Source organism: Mercenaria mercenaria, unplaced genomic scaffold (assembly GCF_021730395.1).
Source record: "Mercenaria mercenaria strain notata unplaced genomic scaffold, MADL_Memer_1 contig_918, whole genome shotgun sequence".
Taxonomy (NCBI): domain Eukaryota; kingdom Metazoa; phylum Mollusca; class Bivalvia; order Venerida; family Veneridae; genus Mercenaria; species Mercenaria mercenaria.
In genome coordinates, this window is record NW_026463833.1 from 6042 (window position 1) to 27887 (window position 21846).

At 35.5% G+C, this 21846-nt stretch overlaps 3 protein-coding genes and 1 long non-coding RNA gene across 4 annotated transcripts; all 4 read right to left on the bottom strand.

The window, feature by feature from the left end:
* Positions 1-605: 605 nt before the first annotated feature.
* On the bottom strand, positions 606-1553 carry LOC128554985 (uncharacterized). Its single transcript, XM_053536327.1, has 2 exons — positions 1489-1553; positions 606-1154 (listed from the first exon to the last, which is right to left on the bottom strand). Exons 1-2 carry the CDS (start codon positions 1542-1544, stop codon positions 701-703), a joined length of 510 nt encoding a protein of 169 aa, XP_053392302.1. The 5' UTR covers positions 1545-1553; the 3' UTR covers positions 606-700.
* A 458-nt stretch (positions 1554-2011) lies between these two features.
* Positions 2012-2763, bottom strand: LOC128554981 (uncharacterized). The gene is made up of 2 exons (XR_008369750.1): positions 2557-2763; positions 2012-2130 (listed from the first exon to the last, which is right to left on the bottom strand). It is a non-coding gene; the product is annotated as an uncharacterized LOC128554981 (long non-coding RNA).
* A 58-nt stretch (positions 2764-2821) lies between these two features.
* Positions 2822-4448, bottom strand: LOC128554982 (uncharacterized). Its single transcript, XM_053536322.1, has 2 exons — positions 4045-4448; positions 2822-3681 (listed from the first exon to the last, which is right to left on the bottom strand). The coding sequence occupies exon 2, from the start codon at positions 3662-3664 to the stop codon at positions 2822-2824; it is 843 nt and encodes a 280-aa protein (XP_053392297.1). The 5' UTR covers positions 3665-3681; positions 4045-4448.
* Positions 4031-19460, bottom strand: LOC123543687 (histone-lysine N-methyltransferase PR-Set7-like). Its single transcript, XM_053536324.1, has 5 exons — positions 19333-19460; positions 17371-17527; positions 10274-10463; positions 8002-8070; positions 4031-4144 (listed from the first exon to the last, which is right to left on the bottom strand). The coding sequence occupies exons 2-5, from the start codon at positions 17403-17405 to the stop codon at positions 4031-4033; spliced, it is 408 nt and encodes a 135-aa protein (XP_053392299.1). The 5' UTR covers positions 17406-17527; positions 19333-19460.
* Between the last annotated feature and the right edge of the window lie 2386 nt (positions 19461-21846).

Sequence of the window (21846 nt, forward strand, 5' to 3'; positions counted from 1 at the left end):
TCAAACAATTTAAAAGAAGTATTGGATTTATATGTTTATCTACTGTATTATAGTGATTTTACAACGGTCATTTAATATCATATGTAAAGACAAACACTTTCTCTAAAATATAAGTATTTATTTTTATACAAATATTTGTTGTCATGGAAACGACTGACTTGCGAATATAATTATGCGGCTTTCAAGACATTTTAAGTACTTTTTACACCGGTAAACTTACAACATTACAGTTTTAAATATTTTTCCACTTTTACAAAAATACCCAACGAAATTTCACTTATTACAAATGAGTTATGATTAAAAAAAAAGTAGTTTTCTGTGTAAACTTGGTAACATCAGTAGCATACAACGGTAGTGAAAAGGAATTATTTACATAACATTTAAAGCAACATATAGAAATCAGATTCAAAACATTTTGTTTAGAAAAATAAATCATTAAATGCCGTCCCTTTTAACAAGCAACATATCTGAAATAGCACACGTATTTATCCGTTCCCATGGTAACAGCAGTGAAAGAAGTCCGTCATCCGGTATTTCAGTATGTACTTCAATTTTCAAGTCTACACTGTTTATTATCATGACGATATATAACAAAATTAAAAATCTCATTTTTACACATTTGTAAACACTTTGTTCACGAGACGACAAACGTCTAGCGTTAAAAAGCTCCCATTTAAAGACATTGCTTTTCACATGTCCACTATTCTTGGGCTGGTACTGCACAGAATTCTTCCTGAAACTGAAGTCTCACAAGCGGGCGAACCTGGCTGTAAAGGTAGCGCTGTCGCTCTCGGCTAAGTCCAGCTGGCATTATTTCTTGGGGAATGTCGTATGAATACATGGCAAGAAGGTTTGTTTTACAGACGACAAACCTTGTCTCCTCTGTGTCAACCGCAGACATTTTCATAAATACGGCTCCGGGGTCTGTTGAAGTGAACCGGAAGTAGTGGTACTTGGATATATTCGGAACTTTTTTATATCTATCGCCGAAGAAAGCCTTCCACTGCCTCCATTTCCATGTATCCCTGCCATACACAACTGAGACGTTGCTACAGGATGACAGATCAACAACATCCGCTACGTGTTGAAGCGTATCAACATCCTCCCTACGATACCTCTGTTTAATTCTGCCAAAACCGGCGTCAATCAAACATCTGAAAATTGCGACAATTAATCATTCAGTTACTGCTTTAATCTTTAAACATATCATACATACATCATAAAATGTATCATTATAAACCAACAGGCCGTTTAGGGTATGTACAACGGATCAAGCTAATAAGGTAACAAGGATAATCCCAAAATGTATATTTATAACGAATAAAATTCTTTTGTAAATACATTTGGATAGCCGTCTTTTTAAACTTAAATAGTGTTTCTTTGTTAAAATCTGTTTATGAATTCCTATGCACTATTAAAGAATATCACCCAAAGTATAAAGGAATGTCACTTTGACTAAGTTTTTAGGTAATCTGTAAATTGTACTACCTAGTATGGCCAGGTAACTGCATCATATATTTGATATTATCGTGTCTGTTCGTCATAGTTCTCCATGAGAGCGGTTTTTGTTTTGACCTGAAATACAATTTTCACAATTATTATCCACATCAAATCAATCATCACCCGCATTATCAAATCATCAAAATCATCATTATCATCATCATCATCATTATGATCATCATTATCATTATCATCAACATTATTATTATGATCATCATCATTATAATCTCATCAGTATGACTTATCTAACATTGTGAATAATTATCATTATAACTGTTTTTATCATTATTATCATTTGCATTGTTCCATTCATAACCATTGTTTATTTAACTCGTAACTGCCAGTTAATTCATGCTTTAACCTAATACCTACACAAAAAAGAAAAAGGTTACTTTTACTATTAGCGGTCAGAGAATGAGAAACAATTACAATTTCCAAATTTATAATATTTCAATGAAACGGGTGTCCTGTTTTCGATCTTTTTTTATTATTTGAACAGTAATAGACACGTACCAAAACAGTTATCAGCATGTATTGTGCAATCTCCTCCCTGGTGACAAAACGTACCAAAGGCGTGGTCCAACATGGAGATCACAGAATCGGGTCCATGTGCCAATTGTCCGTCTACACCTTGAAAATGAAATGGAAACTTGTAATGCAAAGTTACATTATAACTATTATATTTATCATATTTAAAACAAGCTGTAACAAATTTACAATATATGTTAAAATCAATATGAAACGCATGCGCAGGACCTAGTCATCACGAGCATATATACTAGTAACATGTAATGAGCCTGCCCGGTTCGTCTGGTAGGAAGAATAAAATACTTTTAACAACCACACAGATAAAGGACTCGAATCCCGAACAAAGCATGTATTTTTTGCCTGATTTTATAATTGCATGCATTACACTTAAAAGTAACCGTTTGTTTGGAAGTTGTCAGTTACATGCGGAGAAGTGAGAAATACTGGTCAATCAAGAAACATTACGTTTTATTAACAAACAAAACAAATGTTACTAGTACTTAATCATGTTAATTTGAACTTACACACCTATTGTCTGGTCTTCATCTATTAAATAGTTGTACTGGCGATATCCATCTATTCTGAAGCCAAACATCTGCACCTTGCGTGGCTGTATAAAGAAGGTAGGTCCTTTCTCCCTTGCGTGATGAGGTAATTTCACATATTGACTAAAATCAAATGTATAATGGACCTTGCTGTGATCTTGTGAGCTACCTCGGAAAAGAGCCGTAGATTCTTGTACACATTGCTGATACACCTCTCGCTCTGCACGTGCAGATAAAACATGCTGGTGTTAACTAGCAGTGGCGTCTAGTTTGTTATCTTCACTTCTAGCCATAGATATGGTATCGCGAAAGTCCTTATATGTCTTGCATACATCGTCTCGCGGATTCATGATTTTTATATGAGGGACACACTGATTCCATACATTTTTAAATGTTGACTTTCCAACGTGAACCTTACCACTTTGTACACAAGCTTCCATATATTCTTGATGAATCATGATCTTAGTTTTTGATGCAGGTAGATAAATGGGCGGTGATTCATCTCGGCCTCTTGGTGGTGATGACTGTGGAAGTCCCTCTTCGATTGCATAGTTTATTAAGTACTGCACTGCATCTTTGATGACGTCAGAGGAAAATGCATTTGACGGTCTTCTTCCTACTAGACCATGAACCCGCGGTCCTACACCCTTTGTGGAAATGTGTTTCTGAATACGCTTCACAGTGCTTTTCCCCATGTCATATATCAGACAAAATGCTTTCTGGCAAACCGTTTTTCCTTGGAAATTGTATTCAAAGCGCACTCGCTGTCGTTCTCCCTCCTTGCACCGGTCAGTACCAAGTTTTTCACGCAAGTTTCCCATGACAAATAACTCTTTATTATCTTTTGACATCTCTCTCATTCTAAGAATATTGTCTAGAACAACTCCTACTGTAACACCTTTGAAACAACAAAGTTTACAGCCACACCCCTCCTGAAGTTTATGTTTGATAGTTGCGAGATCTCTTTGGGGATCATCTTCGTCAAACTCATCTGTTTGGTTTAGATGTGTATCATCGTTGTGTTCATCGCCAGCTGTATCGGTTTGAACACTAGCTGCCATGAAGTTTTCCACCAGGTTTTCCACGGACATTTCATCATCTGCATCATCTTTAAGTAATCATGGAAAATAGAATGTTAAAGCTTAATACTTATATCTTAGTGATGTAATTTCATAACAGAAAAATATCGGAGATAATTAAGACGTTCATTTTAATTCTTTCTTCTAAATATATCATTTTCATCTAAGTAAGATTAAATTGATTGGTATTATTAGCTAAGGTAAATACTGCTGATGATCATGATGCACACAAACGCGCGCACATACATAGTGTGTATGTATATAGAGCTATAAAGAAAATTTTTAAAAACATTGTTTAAGTGAACTTTAAAAACGTGTGTGTCGTTATTATAACCTGCATCTTAGCTATACATAAAAACATTTAAAGTCAATAATAGTTTAATAGTCACTACCATTTGTAGTTCCAGCTTCTGCAAGTTCCTGTGTACATTGGCTATTTGATGTACTAGATTTACTTCCCAATCCAAACACTTCAAGTAAATCTTCTAAATCCTGAATGAAGAAAAAAAAGAATGGAATGTATGGAGGTTGAATAATAAATAAAATGGTTAAGAAAAAAAAACAAAAAAAAAAAAAACACGACGTGAGACAGACTCGAACGCGAGTCTTAAGATTGTAAATCTGGTACGCTAGCGCTGCGCCATTCCGCCCACGACAATTTTATTGGTTGCATTTATTGTATAAATAATTACCCCTATGAAACTAACACATACCATCTTTAAAAATTGTACAATGATGTCATCGGCAGAGATATTTTTACATATATGTTTATGTACAAAAAGAAATGTGATGTAGCCGACAGTGCAAGCTTCTTGACTTAAATAAATAAATAAATAAATAAATAATAAAAATTGGACAAAATAGATCTAAATCTACAAACATTGCCAAAACATTCGCATAAGTTGAATCGAAAATTGCATACTGTAGGCTTATCTTGATAATAATTTAGATAACAAAATTGTTACATGTAGATCTAATCCAGATTATTTCTTCAATCAAATATAGCTTGATGACAACACAACAAATCGATTCGACAGTGACACACACTTGACCTCACCACTTTTATAGCAAGGATTTCTCATATTTTCAATAATAAAAATGCTTATAATACTGAATAAATTTTCAAATATTGTTACAGCATTATCAACATTAATATTAATAGACTGTAACATACCTCAAACGTATCCATGCCAATAATTAAAATTGTAAACATGCAAAAGCATGGGCGTCGCCATTTTGAAATCGCACCTGCAACTTGTGACGTCGTTTCTCGATTTCGTCATAATGTACGTTAAGACATATTTCTGCTTGGCGCGATTCACATACATGTATACACGCGATACCTAGTAAAAATGTGTACACCAAGTAATGTTGTCACTAATCTTAGACACTGTCTGTTTCTTTCTCCAGTTTCTCCATATTGTGCTTAGTTTCCGCTATAGACATCCATATTCTCTATTCCGATTTCCAAGATAATATTTGTTTGGCATTTTTCGGGTTTGTGTTTCTATTTTAATATGTTCCCTTTTCTGGGTAATATTTTTGTTTTGCAACCGTTATGTAGCTAAATTGAAGGAAGGGATTTCTTATTAAAATGTAGTAATAATGAGCAATAATAAAACATATCAAATTATAACATTTAGTAATTTGCAATGGTTACATATACTAAAATCGATTTACTAGAGTTTCCAATTTTGCTCTTGTTGCCATAAGTTTTTTGTACTTAAGGGCTGGATTTCTCGAAACATTTTATCCTGTACTAAAAAGATTAACCTGTTAAGAGCAGTTGAATATATAATGTAAAAACAGACTTTTCCTCTTCTGACATGATTAAATATTTCGAGAAATTTGATCCAGAGCGATAATTTGAGTACATTTTTGGATTTAAGTGACTTGTTGACACAGACACAATTTATATACATAGAGTAAAAGAAAGTATGTTCACGTAACATAGCAGTGACTCAATAATACCATGAAATCTTTAAAACAATTCATTAGATCAATATAACTTTTTAATAAGAAGAGTATTGTTATACCTGTGTTTTGACTTTACACTGCTTACAACCAAATTATGACGTTGGTGTTCGGAGACCACCGGCGGTCTTTAGTTTCTTCATACTACAAAACTGACAAGAATTTGTTCGCCCTGACATTGAGATTATTTCATGCGAGTCTGCAAACTCTTGGTCAATGGTATCAACTACCTGCGTTTGTTTGGGTTTCCTAATTCCTGAACGGTAACTAGCTTCCATACTCTAGCTACCATGTTTCCATCTTTGATTTGACGTGTTATATGCTGTCCTTTGTTTATTGTACTAACCGAAACCAGGAATTATAATGTATTACATGTATTACATTATTCCTGCCGAAACATCATTCTGTCGGACTAATTTCTGTGGTTTCAAATCATATGGCAAGAATTTCCGCCCTATATTAAAAGACCCACAAAGATGGGGATTTCGTTTTGAGGAGGCTGCGTTTTTGGTGGGTGGCATTCCCTGTTTGATATTTGTCTTTGTTTTTTTTGAGCTGGCAAGGAACGCCTGTGCCAAAGGAATGTGTCTAGAAGCACTATACGGTTCAACCAGATGTTCAACAACCTTCCTCGTTAGTTCTACTTCTTTTTTTCCTCTAATATAAACTTTAAACTTCCAAAGAAATGCAAAAACTGCATCTGCTAAAACGAATATTTTAAAGCCTTTCTTTAATACATACTATTAACTAAATTTTTATCTATTTATCTTTTTATACTGCATCACTCCTCTTTACAAGTATTACGTGCACCTGCGCGCCTGTTCAAGAATTTTAAAAGTAGAATGGACAGGAGAATAAAAGTAATACACGATATGTATTGCAAGCATGAATACAGTTGATAGTGTTAAAAACAAGAAGGATTTACAGATAAAAGCAGTTTAAAGAAACAGGTCTATCATGTTAAGCATTGTGTGCAAGTTTGGTTACACCCTTTTAAACTGGTTCAGGGTTGGGGCTTCCACAAGTTGTACTGGAAGGGAATTCCAAAGCACTATGATGCATGGAAAAAAAGAGACTTACAGTAATTACAGGGAGTGAGGATCTAGGTATAGGAGTGGGGATGCATATGTCTTGTTAGACGGGATTGGGGAGGGGGAGGGGCTGACACAGGGAGGAAGTGGTACAGCAACCAAACCACTCTGCAAATAATTACCACAATAGACGTTTGCAGGAAGAACGAATTTCAATGTAGTACCGCAGTGTAGTTTTACTCGTCCTGTTACTAAGAACTATATATATAGTAGACTTTTGTGAGAAACTTGAATTTTAAGGCAGTGCCATAGTGTAGTTATACATATTAAATGAAATTAAGTGCACTTCCACAGTGCTGAGAAAGTTACCCTGCGAAAGGATTATACTAGTAATCAAAACTTATCCTGTAATCATTATTTATTCCCCCGATTACCACAGTAGTTTAATGCAGGGCATGCGAAACCAATGAGAGTGCCGCAGCTTATTAATACATATTCACACAAAATAGCATGTACTGCCACAGTGATGCAGTGGCCGTTTAAATATGTGACTTTTAATAAATAACATTAACTGTTTGTTTTATCTGCATATAAATACCATAGTAGACTATTGCAGGAAACAAGAAACTATAAGTTGTGCCACAGTGTAGTTATACCAATAACCACACAATGGACATAACTGCCATAGTGTAGCAACCGTTTTACATAAAAATTACCGCAGCATAAAAATGTAGTATATTTTTGTTAATTCCTTCTATTTTTAATTGCGAAAAAATACAATTTTTACCCAAATACTGCATTATGCGCTAAGGAAATGAGCACCCACATTTTTCTGGTACGTATTAGTCGTCTGCGGTAGCCCGCCTGCAAAACAGTAGCGGTAATGGAGAACCCCAAAAATATAGTCTGCATTTGGCGTCTCAGGTAGTGCGTTGGTGTACGATAGCGGTAGTCGAAAGGATATGCAGAAAAAAAACAATGGTAAGGTACTCTGCAAACTGTTATAATTATGTAAAATATTACAAGATTGGTAAGCTTGATTTTTAAGGCTAAAACTTAGAACTTGTTAAACTAAACTTGATGAACTGAAAGAACTGACAAATGGAAACATTTGTACATTATGACTTACAATTTTGTATGTTAAAGTGAAAGAAAGAGTTCTAAAAAGTCTGAACTTTGAATGTTGAAAATCTTCAAAACTAAACTTAAATTGAAAGATTGTTAGAAAAAGATTTGGATCATGAATGTGATTTACATTATTGCTGGCTGCTGCTTATCATCAAATTATCATGATTATGATTAAAAAGAACAGTTTTACATGAGAAAATTAAAGAAATTCCATACTTTCCAATCAAGCAAATTCTGTTCCATTTCTTGACATACAAACAATGTCGGGTCTGACATGAAGAAATTCTGAAAAAATGAACAAGACATTTCGTAATAATCTAAAGACCCAGATTAATGTTCCAGGTTGTGTAATATTTCCAGTAAACATAGGAACATATTTCACTGAGCAACCACCCTTTAGCAGAACTTTCATGTGAAGAAGCTATCCAGCTGGCTTACAGAAGATCAGTGGTTGTACTCGGGTGTCCGCTCGTGATGAAATAATGTACTGAGTGGCACCTGCAATCTTCCTCCATCATCAAAGCTGGGAAGTTGCCCCATAACCTATTGCCATATGACTTACAATTGTGTTGGTGAAATGCTTAACCCTACCACCTTCGTAATCCCATCCACCTCAGGGCCACTTTGAAAAGCTGTATGGCCATGGAACGTCAGTGATTTTTTGGTCATATTTTACTGCCGTTTACTGCCGAATTTCGACAGTTTCTATTTTCGTCGAAAAACAGTCATTCCATACAGAAAAGGAGAAAAGCTATTCACCTCAAATTTAACTATTTTAGTTTTAAAATGAAATATTAAATTTCAAGGGTATGAACAGCAAATTTAATTTTTGGCAATTGATCACAAAACCATATTTTTTTCTTAATCGCATTATTGTACAAGATTTCACTAACAGAATGAACTGTAGGTGGATGGTATTAAGTAGGTTGTAGGGAGTTTTTATTTTCGGTCATTAATATTTTAGATTTCTATCACATGACCTAGGGGGAAGAAAGACAAAGCGGCTAAAGTCAAATGTCGTTGACAGCCAAAAATTAATTTTCCAAGTGGCAACCATCATTAAAAACAGATAGCTTTCTTAATTGCTACGCACTGAAATCAAAATTGCCTCTCCTTTATGTCAGAAGCCGAGCCATGAAAGCAACGCTTTCCTACAGTCCTCTCAGACCTTTGAATATGTGTGCATTTAGTATTTTCTACGTAATTCACACCATGCCCAGCATGAATGGGCATGCTGTCAAATTAACATAAACATATCTTAACAAATGAAATAACAGCTTTAAAACTGAACACTAGAACACTTGTGTCGCCTGCTGCTATGTTGTCATTGATGCATACTCACCAGCCAGCACCCCTAAAATAAAAGGCGGTCATCTTGTGGCCAAGATCAATAAGCTTGCCAAGTTTTGAGATTCTAAAGAAGATCATCTTAGTAACTGTCCATGAACAATAAGCCTACCAAGTTTTAAGATTGTAGGGCCTGTATTCTTCTGTAAACATGAGGAAATAGATTGACCTTTGACCTGCTACCCCAAAATCAATATGGGTCTGACATATACTCACCAAGACCACCAAGTTTGATTATCCTCCAGGCATAAGTGTTCTCCAGTAGATGAGCAGAATCAAAAGTGCCTAATTACAAACTAAATGTCACTTGGACCTTCACCTTTGACCAAATGACCCCAATATCAGTATCTACGACCAATAAGCCTACAAAGACTGATGATCATGACCAAGCTTTCTAATAAGTGAGCTGAAATTAAAGCGTGAAACTGATGCCGAGCGCCAATGTCAAAGTGATCCCTGTGTGTCTGACATGCTACGCAGGCGACACAAAAAATGCAACAGTAACTGTTTTACCTGGCTCCTGATACTGCTTTTTTCTAACAAAGTTTTTCTGTTAATCATACTTAAACAAATTAATATTTTATTTATAAACTGTGAAATATGAAAGTTCAAATATTATCACTGACCTGGGATCAATTCGATTTCCATATAGAACATGTCAATTAATTGTTATAAAAGCCTATTATTTCACAGCTAACAGATATACTAGTTTTGGTCCATTTGCCACCTAAGAGGACCTTTAAAAGCTGAAGTGTCTATATCTTTCTACTAGATAGGTAAAATCCCCAGGGTGGGGGTGGGGCCCCTGAGTCAGGACTTTAACATGGAAAATGTCCACTAGACAATGCCACTTGTAACATATCCAAGCTCTGTACAAGACGGTTTCAGAGAAAATGCTTTTTTCATTTTTTCTGTAGTACTCTGTAGATTCAAAAGACCACAAGGTGGAGCCAATATACACTCTGGGATCATAATTTGTATAATCTTGGTAAAGAGCTAATATGGACTAACTTTGGTAAAGTAGTAGGGTTAGTAAAATATTTTTTTCAATAAGTAGGGGAAAAGTAGGTAGCCAATAAAAAGTAAGGAAAAGTAGAGCCTGCTTGACAGTCTGCAAACACCATTTCTTTGTTATGCTTACCTTTCTCCATGAAACAGATCGATCTCCATAATCATATCTTATTTCATGTCCCGGATCAATGTCCGCAATCGCAATTACAGCTAGCTGAGGATTTCCGTTTTCTGTGCGTGAAACTTTAACCTTACAGTTCGGATGCCTGTGCTCGTCGTTGATCATTCTTCCCACACCCCCTGAATATGTTCCATCAATGCTGAAAAAGAAACAATTTAATACAAATGTAGTTAACTATCTTTTATTTCATTAATTTTCTATCCTTGTTAAATTTGTTGTTTTTTCCACAAAGTTAGCCATGGAGGATGTGCTCTTTTGTTGATATGACATCTTCACCAGTTCATCACAAATGTACACATGAGTGCAAGCAGGAATGTTTTACTTTGTTCAAATCAGCATCATTCTGGTATGCTGTGTATGATAATTTTAATGTAGTGATAACCATGTGTGTTTAGGATGAAGTGGATTTCATGTGTGTTTAATAGATCTGTAACTGATACTTACTGGTAGTGTATAACAAAGGTATGTTTTAAAAGAATAATTTCAGCTTGATCTAAAAAAAATCATTTATATTAACTCTTTGAAAGAATGATGGAAACTGGAAAGCTGCTTCAGATATATGTCACAGTATCATACTATCCTAAGATACTAAAAGACAGGTGAAATAATTTAACTCGTCAGAAAAGCACTGATTGCTTTTTTCCCACAAAGTTAGCTGTGGAGAATGTGCTCTTTTGTTGATTTGACATTTCCCTGACCGGTTTCGTTTTTTATCCATACGGTCAAGTCCTCTGAAGAAGTTCAGCAATATCCCATCACTGTTACCTGGTCATGAAAATACCACAAACCATAGAACTGGCAATTTTCAAGAGAAATACTAACTTCAATAGATTTAAATATATATCTTTTGAGTGTCAAAAATTCTGATAGCTACAAGATGCATCAGACTATTGGACTGACGCTACAAATCTTGGTCAGACCTTGCATAAAATTACCACATCAGGTGTCTTTCACCATGCCTGTTTTCAGACCTGGGGTAATTAAAAATGTAATTGTAATTAATTGCAATTAAATTACATTTCCTAAGTAATTAAATGTAATTTGTAATTGGGTCATTTATCAATTACATGTAATTGTAATTTAATTAATTACAGAGCAGTCTTGGGGTGTAATTGACAATTACATTTCAATTACTTTCCAATTACATGGCACATGCTAATCCAGTTTGTTGTGCAAATAGTATATATATGTTTATTACCAGTGACACTTCACTTTAACATGCTAATTTGCATTTCATAGCTGTGAAAAAATAATAATAGAATATTATGGTAGGTGTTAATCCCTTGGACATAGCTCCTTTGTTCTGATATAAGTGTCTTATTAGAACCAACTGGTAATGTTTGATGATGTTTGTCACTATGCTTTTGGAGAAAATGATCAAATTATGATTTGAAATTGTTATTTGCATCATTATTATTTAGATTTTTATCAGAGCAAAAACTGAAATGCTTAGCATATCATTTTTTATCTGTGATAAAATTTGTTGTATTAAATGATACAAACAACATAGCATTTGACATCACAGATCTAACAAGATAAAAAATATAATTATTGTAGACATTATGAGTAATCTACAGTTTTAATGACACAGTTATTCTAGGATGGCTTATGAATGTTTTACAACTTATTTTCAATGTGGTTTTTGGATAACATGTAGTGTCAAGAATAAAAAATTTAAATATATGTTTAAAATGTAAATGATTAAATACTGAAGTAACTAGTTAAATTAGAAACATATTGCAGAACCATGATCATATAAACTTCAGAGAAATTCAGACCTCAGAGAAATATCTGACTTTACATACATCATTCTTCTCTAACCGAATTCTGCTTGACAATGTATTAACTATCAATTTGGGCTGACTTTTAGCTCCTTTTGCAATAATATTAAAAACTGAGTGATGATTTCCCGCAAACACACATTTTACTTTGAGCTTAAATTCAATTTTGAAATAATAAAAATCAGTTTACAGGTGAATTATTATGTATATGTAGTACAAAGTAAAAGAACTTTGCTACATTGTTCATGTAAGATTTGTTTGTTTGTTTTGGGTTTAACGCCGTTTTTTCAACAGTATTTCAGTCATGTAACGACGGGCAGTTAACCTAACCAGTATTCCTGGATTCTGTACCAGTACAAACCTGTTCTCTGCAAGTAACTGCCAACTTCCCCACATGAATCAGAGGTGGAGGACTTATAATTTCAGACACAATGTCGTTTATCAAATAGTCACGGAGAACATACGCCCCGCCCAAGGATCGAACTCGCGACCCCGAGATCCGTAGACCAACGCTGTTACCTACTGAGCTAAGCGGGCGGGCTGTTCATGTAAGAAGTACCACATTTGGTATTGTAATTGAATGTAATTAATTACAATTTGCTATGTAATTGTAATTTAATTAATTACATTGTTAAATTTGATATAATGGTAATTGTAATTTAATTGGACATTTCTCAATGTAACTGTAATTTAATTAATTACATTTTAAAGTAATTGACCCCAGGTCTGCCTGTTTTGCATACAATTACAAACATCACCAGTTCATCACAAATGTACACAAAATTTTGCAAGCAGGAATGTTTTACTTTGTTCAAATCAACATCTGATATGCTGTGTATGACAATTTTAATGTAGTGACAACCATGTGTGTTTAGGATGAAGTGGATTTCATGTGTGTTTAATAGATCTGTAACTGATACTTACTGGTAGTGTATAACAAAGGTACCAGTATGTTTTAAAAATATAATTTTATAAGGAAATTCAGCTTGATCTAAAACAAGAGCGCCGCCAAGCGGGACAATATACACCCGAAGGCTTACATCATAGGGTTGGAACAAAATTTTAAGAACTTGACTGTTGTAGCCCCAAAGGACTGGAACAACAAAAGGAAAACTTCAAAAAACAAATCTATGTCCACAAAAAAAAAAATCAAAGTCTTCAAAAAAATCCTTATCAGGTATAGGTATGTAAAAATACATCTTAAAATTGGAGGTACCATCCATGTTGTACCACAGAAAGTGGTCTCGGTTTTTCCCTACGGCCAATAATAAAAAAGTTTCAAAATAAGCTATTTATAGTAACATAAAAGGGAAGTAATTCAAAAAAAATATTTTAATTACAAAAAAGAGATCTGCCAAATAAAAACAAGACCACTGCAATGCAGAGCAATATACACAAAGCAAAATCATATATGACCTTTGACCCTTAAGTGTGACCTTGACCTTGAAGCGAGTCATCCGGAACATGCGCTCTGCACGTCGTCTTGGTGTGGTGAACATTTGTGTCAAGTTTCTTTGAAACCCTTCAAGGAGTTCAAGAGATACAGAGCGGACACGAAACAAACTGATATGACCTTTGAATCCTAAGTGTGACCTTGACCGTGAAGTGAGACATCCAAAACATGCGGTCTGCACATCGTCTCGGTGTGATGAACATTTGTGTAAAGTTTCCTTGAAATCCTTCAAGGGATTCAAGAGTTACAGAGCGGACACGAAATTGCTAACGGACAGACGGACGGACACCAGCGTCATAACATAATACGTCCCTTCGGGCGTATAAAAATCATTTATATCAACTCTTTGAAAGGATCATGATATAAACTGGAAAGCTGCATCAGATAATTGTGTCACAGTATCATGCTAAGATATTAAAAGACTGGTGAAATAAGTTTAAACTTCTCAGAAAAGCACTAATGACAGACAGAGCTCTTGGTTACATGTACTGGCTCTAAAAACAACTAAGAATCAGATATTTAAAATTCTCCCTATTGTACGTCTATGTTATTTTACATGACCCTCACAGATTTGACACAATTGGCCACACTATGACATTTTTTAATGAAGTGACAGTCCTGTGTGTATGTTAATGTAGTCGATTTCCTCTATGTTTCATAAGTTAGTCTGGTTAATGTGTAATACATTGTATTCTGAAACCAAATACTTTATTCAAATGACTAATAATACAACCTATATATATCCTTAAGATACCTGGAACTAGTGTGGTGACAGATAGGGGGAGGGGAGGGGGTTTACAACTTCACATATTGATAATCATGGAAGGTTTGAACAATTAAACAAGAGGACTATGATGGCCCTATATCGCTCACCAGACCCGAGTATCATATGTAACAGCCTCTTGAAAGGGCAAAAATTGCCTATTTTGGCCTTGTCTGCATGATAGCAGTTTCATTTATGATTTGATTTTAACCAAACTTGCACACAACTTGTACCACAAAACACTTCATTTCATTATGAATATGAATTTCAAAACTTAACTTTGACTTCCCCCCACCCCTTCATTTTTATTTATATGTATCCTGTCCTTTTTCATTTAGAGCCATCATACTCAGGTGAGCGATAGAGGGCCATCATGGCCTCTTGTATATTAACTGGGTATGAGGAATTTTAACTAGGTTTTGGTACGCACACTATGAATTCGATTGGGTTTTAATTGCATAAATATACAAATACGCAGCATACCTGGAGCTCGTCAAGTCTATATTAACCATGTGACCCAAAGGGTGGAGCCATATTTTACCCGAGGGGTTAATGATTTTAACAATCTTGGTACAGGACTACTAGATGATACTACATTGACGTCCTAGGCTATATGGGTTTGGACAAGATTTTCAAAGGTTTCCCTATATAAGTCTATATGCACCATGTGACCCCAGGGCAGAGCCATATTTGACCCTAGGGGTATAATTTGAACAATTGCTTGCACTTTGGGAAGCATTAAAATAAGATTTCTAATGCGTGTTTCTTAATGAAGAATGATTAACGTTATGATACAAATGCTATACAAGAGGGCCATGATGGCCCTATATCGCTCACCTGAGTACCATTGCTTTAACCAAAAACAAAAAGAAAAACTTCTTACAAGGTACAGATATGTCAAAATACACCTAAAAATTGGAGGTACCATCCATGTTGTACCACAGTTTTTACCTACGGCAAATAATAAAAAAGTTACTAAATAAGCTATTTATAGTAACATAAAAGGGAAGTAATAAAAAAAAAATATTGTAAGCAAACAAAAGAAGGGTCTGCGAAATAAAAACAAGAGCACTGCAATGCAACGCAATGCAGAGCAATATTCACATAAAACAAAGTCATATGACCTTAGACCCCAAAGTGTGACCTTGACATTGAATTTAGCCATCCAAAACATGCGCTCTGCACATCCTTTCAATGAGTGAACATTTGTGTCAGGTTTCTCTGAAATCCATCAAGTGGTTCAAGAGTTACAGAGCGGAAGGGAAATTGCTAATCAACACACAGACAGACAGACGGACACTGAGGCGATAACATAATACGTCCCTGCAGGCATATAAAAAGAATTGAGATCTTATGGTGATACAAGTTGTGTGCAAGTTTGGTTAAAATCAAATCATAAATGAAGCTGCTATTGTGCAGACAAGGTCAAAATAGCCAATTTTGGCCCTTTCAGGAGCCATAACTCTGGAACCCATTATAAGATCTGGCCGGTTCAAGAATGGAACCAAGATCTTTTGGTGACACAAGTTTTGTGCAAGTTTGATTAAATTCAAATCATAAATGAAGCTGCTATTGTGCAGACAAGGTCAAAATAGCTAGTTTTGACCCCTTCAGGGGCCATAACTCTGGAACCCATAATGGAATCTTGCAAGTTCCAAAAAGGAACCAAGATCTTATGGTGATACAAGTTGTGTGCAAGTTTGGTAAAAATCAAATCATAAATAAAGCTGTTATTGTGCAGACAAGGTCAAAATAGCTAATTTTGGGCCTTTCAGGGGCCATAACTCTGGAACCCATAATGGAATCTGGCAGGTTCCAAAAAGGAACCAAGATCTTATGGTGATACAAGTTGTGTGCAAGTTTGGTAAAAATCAAATCATAAATAAAGCTGCTATTGTGCAGACAAGGTCAAAATAGCTAATTCTGGCCCTTTCAGGGGCCATAACTCTGGAACCCATAATGGAATCTGGCCAGTTCCAGAAAGGAACCAAGATCTTATGGTGATACAAGTTGTGTGCAAGTTTGGTAAAAATCAAATCATTAATAAAGCTGCTATTGTGCAGACAAGGTCAAAATAGCTAATTTTGGGCCTTTCAGGGGCCATAACTCTGGAACCCATAATGGAATCTGGCCAGTTCCAGAAAGGAACCAAGATCTTATGGTGATACAATTTGTGTGTAAGTTTGGTAAAAATCAAATCATAAATAAAGCTGCTATTGTGCAGACAAGCTCAAAATAGCTAATTTTGGCCCTTTCAGGGGCCATAACTCTGGAACCCATAAAGGAATCTGGCCAGTTCCAGAAAGGAACCAAGATCTTATGGTGATACAAGTTGTGTGCAAGTTTGGTAAAAATCAAATCATAAATAAAGCTGCTATTGTGCAGACAAGCACAAAATAGCTAGTTTTGGCCCTTTCAGGGGCCATAACTCTGGAACCTATAATGGGATCTGGCCAGTTCAAGAAAGGAACCCAGATCTTATGGTGATACAAGTTGTGTGCAAGTTTGGTTAAAATAAAATCATAAATGAAACCACTATTATGCAGACAAGAAATTGTTGACGGACGGACGCACGCACGGACGCCCATACGATTCATGTATTAGGTGGTCATTCCATTGTTTGAAAACAATAGAATGACCACTTAAGGAACAAAAGAATTAAGTGGTTAAGGAATGAATACAAAGGATTTCTATTGTCCTAGGCCACACCTCCTACCACCTAAGGTACCAATCGTATGAGCGGACTGACGACGGACGAAGGGTGATCACAAAAGCTCACCTTGTCAGTATGTGACAGGTGAGCTAAAAACTCATGACTTGTTAATGAATGCACACCAAAACACACATACATTGTACAGGCCCTATTTTGCAGTATAAGGAGTATAATAAAAAAACAGTGGTGTCATAATTGTTCAAGATAAATAAAATATAAAATTTCACCTCCCCCTTCTTAATTTCAAAAAAGTCTGATGAGAATCTTGTAATTATAATGGCCTATGTCCGTCACTGAAGAAGCATAGTTCATGCAATAGGTAAAAATAATACTTACCAAAGGGGCTTTCCATCAAAATTGAAGAAAAACATGAAGGAGCCATTGTTTTGTTTCTCCAGTCGTTGTTCGCCTTCGTCTTTCGACACCAATTCTCCTTTGTAGAGACATACAAGTTCGTTCTTTTTAATTCTTTCCCTTGCAAAAACCCCGTGACCTATGGACATTATTAAATACAGTTAAAGGTTGGTAATTCGAAACAAGAGGGTCATTGACCCTAAAGTGCTCACTTGTGTACAAGGCATCAAGTTTGTTTGTATAGTACATGTACAGAGTTCTAAAGGTTAAATTTCTTCTATGTTAGTTTAGCTCGATTGTGATGAAAGCCTAAAGTTTATTGAACCACTTCTGGAAAAACAATTACACATTAAAATGTCATACACATTTTTAAATCTGGGGCAACAATTTGAACTACTTTACTTTAAGCTAGAAAATGCAAACCATTGATTAACATTTGCTTGCTTTAAGATATAGTCATTAATGTGGCCTCTAGAGGTTAGCCTTTTTTTTCTGTTTGATTCACCTGGTGACCTAGTTTTTGACCCCACATAACCCAGGGGACTAGCTAGGTCCAATTTTTTGGGAGAAGTCACTTCTCCCTCAAGCTGATTTAGGGAGAAGTGGGGAGACCAGTGACTATTCAAACTACAGCAGTGTCACACACATGTTAAAGCAATCGGGGCGGCGTTCCCTTGCAAACAGAAGGAATGATGCCAGGCTACCGATGTTTTACAAAATTGTCCATGGACTGTTTTACAAGATTGTCCATGGACTGGTTGCTGTGCCAATGCCATCTTATATTTTACCTCCTACACAGCTCACTAGACACATGCATTCCCTATCTTTCCGGCAAATTCAAACACCCTGTAATTATTACAAGTTCTCTTTCTACCCGGCTACCATCATTCTCTGGAATTCTTTGCCGGCTGACATTGCTCAGGCACCTACCCTGGACCAGTTTAGGCAAGGGGTAACCAAACTGGGCCAGGACTTCTGAGTGACCAGGCTGTTTTTAATCCTTTTACAGTACATTTCGCTTTTTTATTAGCACTATCAGCTTTGTCTCAAATTCTCACAAATACTTTATGTATTACTTTATTTCTCCTGTACATTCCTGCTTTTAAACTCTTATGCACTGACGCGCACCTCCATAAAATATTCGCAAGGGTGTCATGCAGTATTTATAGATAGATAGACTTTAGGGAGAAGTGGGAAGACTTTTTCTACCGCAATGATGTTGAGTGATTCAAAAGGTGGCTGTAATTTTCTTGTTTCTTGATAAAAAACATTGATGTGACCATTCATTTTCTTAGTTAGATCATTTCCTATACAGTGGTTAGGCGTAAAAAAAAATTGTTTGTTTCCGGTATCCCGACCTATCCTAAATTTTTGGCCCGACCCTAAATGTTTTTATGGCCTTGGAGAATATTTTTTTCAACTTTTTAGCAAAAAGATGCAAAACTGCATTTTTTATGCTTTAAACATGGCCAGTGATGTTAGAAATCAACTTACTGATGCTCTAAAGGCATAACCCCCTTATTTGTAATCATTTTTTGACAAAAAAATAATTTCCGAAAAGTCTCCTTTAATAAAAAAAAATTCCAAAAAAAAAAAATAAAATTCTGACCTACCTACCCTAAATTTTTTTAGCATGTTACCGGAAACAAAGAATTTTTTTTAGGCCTTATTGTTTCGTTACAAAATTCTGAAAAAAGTGGTTTTCAAAATTCAAGCTGATTCTGTAAATGTAACCCGCCGAATTTTGGTTATATCTTGTATGAAGTGTTTATTGTTAACACAGAGTCATTCACCGAGGAATGTCTATCTCACTCGAATAAAACTGAAAGTAAACTGTGTAAAACTAGAAAACATATTCAAATAAATTCATCGATGGAAGTCAATTTAACGTAGTTAATACATTACATGTCGTTATTTTATCATAGATAACAAATAATTGTGTACCATATTCCAATTAATCGCATGGTTAATCAGCAGTTTCTTTATAAACCATGGTTTTTTGTTGACAATTAAACGCGAAGTGTCAAAGACATAAACGCGGCGCTAATTGGCTGAACACAATCGACTCTCGTGTATCGGATAATTTGATTCGCTCTCACCACTTCTCGGGGAAAATCTCGCAAGTACCTGAAGTAGGCGGAGCTTAAATTATGCTACCGGCGTGTGTTTGTGTATTCGACACTCGTTATGACACCGTGTAATTTGTCAACAGTCTGGATAGCAGTAATTAGCGAGTGCCGAAATCAAAGAAAATCGGGCGACTTGCATTTCGCTTTGAGGTTAGATTGAGCGAAGTTTGAAGTTCTATTGCGCCTATTTCGCTCAAGTCGCCCACTCGCGAGAGCCCTGTTAAACCAATATTAAAAAATAAAAATTGACATAGATGTCATCACGACAAACATTCTGACTAAATCTCATGAGTTTCAAACTTAGGTGGTCTCTAGACTGTAAAAAAGATTTCCGTTTGATTTGACCTAGTAATCTTGTTTTTGACCCCTCCTGACCCAGATTAGAACATGACCTAAAGATCATCAAGATTAACATTCTGACCAGGTTTCATGAAGATATGGTCATAAATGTAGCCTCTAAGAGTGTTTAAAAGCTTTTCTTTGTACTTGACCTGTTGACCTAGGTTTTTACCCCACATGACCCAGGTTCGAACTTGATTTGGAAGTCACCAAGAAAAACATTCTGACCAATTCTCATGAGTCTCAATCTTAAAACAAGTTCTTTTCTTTATATTTGACCTGGTGACCTACTTTTGATTCCACATCACCTAGATTCAAACTCGACTTGGAAGTCATTAAGACAAACATTCTGACCAGTTCTCATGAGTTTCATACTTAAAATGTGGTCTCTAGTGTGTTAACAAGCTTTTCCTTTGATTTAACCTGATGACCTAGTTTTTGAACCCAGTCGATGACCTAATATCAGGTTTGTCCAAGATTTAATTGAGGGTAACATTTTGACAAAGTTTTATTAAGACTGGGCAAAATCTATAATGTCAAGAGTGTTAACAAGCTGTCCCTATGAATTGACCTAGTGACCTAGTTTTTGACCTCAGATGACCAAATATTGAACTTGTCCAAAATTTTATGGAGGGTAACATTCTGACCCAGTTTCATAAAAGGTTGGGCCAAAATTATGACCTCTACGAGTGTTAACAGTCAAATTGTGAACGGACAGACGACGGATAAAAGGCGATCGCAAAAGTTCAAAGGTGAGCTAAAAATTTACATACCTATGTAGGAATCAATAAAACAGACTCTTAAAAGTCCCCTCTCCTCAGCACTTTTTAGTTCTTCCTGGTTGTGGTTGCTCCTTAAGCTGCAAAATATTAACAATGCTTATGAAAATGCAAATTAAGGAATATAAATCTTATTTAAACAATTCATAGAAAATTATCAATTTTATATATCAACCAAAACTTGTCTCTTATTCCTGCACCTCACTTTCAAATTCAACTCCAGAAGACGTACTCTAGTATAAACTCAACAAAACAAGGGAGGCAATCTATAAAAGTTCTGCACCGGATTAATCAGCCTTGGGGGTGCATGCGGTCTACTTTAACTTTACAAGTATTCAGTAGCAGTGGCAAGTTTTATCGATAGACTGTATACTACATTTGATTTTATTTTGCGTTTTAAAGACACTTGTTTAAAATTCATTCTGTGTATATCGCGTTTGTTCTTGCTGGAGGATTATATTGCCTGGAGGTACCAGAGTTTGTTAGCCATTGTTGGCAGTGGAGAATATAAGAAGAGGCAATTTTTTAGTAGTGCATAAAATATTCTGTAGAATATATAATTAATTTGGTGACCCTTAATCAATAAATATAATTCTAACACGACCAACTCAGTTTAAAACTCTATAGACAAAGAAGAAAACCGAGCAGTGTGTAAATAAACGTTAACACACGGCTTTTAAAAGTAGTCCACTGTTAATTTTTCTTCCCTCGTGATAATTTTTTTACGAATGAAAGTGATGTCACGCACGACTTATGAATGAAAATGACGTCACTTATGACGTCAATAGAGGCCTGGGCATATTTTCTCGTCCAGACCAGGCAACCATCATTCTCCCGCCCAACTGGTGCTTATTATATTTACTGTTACTACTGTTTCCTGCAGACCATGAAAGGGGCATGGTGCTTCCCAAGAAAAAGGGCATTTTTAACACACGCCTTGGCACTGTAAGGGCATTTTCAAGGCGCACTTCGCAAGTCAATTTCCATACCAGAATTTTGTCTATTAGCGGTAGATTTAGAAAATCTGTAGACAGTGATACAATATCTCGATGATTTTAAAAAAATCAGGAGTTTACATTTTCTGTTCTTATTCATATTTGCAATTTAGCATAACTTAAATAGTGCTTCACTTTCAAACACTATTATTTTAGGCAAAACCGAAAGTAGAAAAATCAAAATGGATCAGCATTAATTTACGGTGGTAATTTTCT

Coding starts and splice junctions, on each gene's coding strand:
- LOC123543687 (XM_053536324.1), bottom strand. CDS start 17,405: ATGTTTTTCTTCAATTTTGATGGAAAGCCCCTTTG. Junction 10,464..17,370: donor TTTGATGGAAAGCCCCTTTG/GTAAGTATTATT, acceptor TTTCTTTTTCAG/CATTGATGGAACATATTCAG. Junction 4,145..8,001: donor AGAATTTGCTTGATTGGAAA/GTATGGAATTTC, acceptor TTCTTCATTCAG/GATTTAGAAGATTTACTTGA.
- LOC128554982 (XM_053536322.1), bottom strand. CDS start 3,664: ATGTCCGTGGAAAACCTGGTGGAAAACTTCATGGCAGCTAGTGTTCAA.
- LOC128554985 (XM_053536327.1), bottom strand. CDS start 1,544: ATGACGAACAGACACGATAATATCAAATATATGATGCAGTTACCTGGC. Junction 1,155..1,488: donor CAGTTACCTGGCCATACTAG/GTAGTACAATTT, acceptor CGCAATTTTCAG/ATGTTTGATTGACGCCGGTT.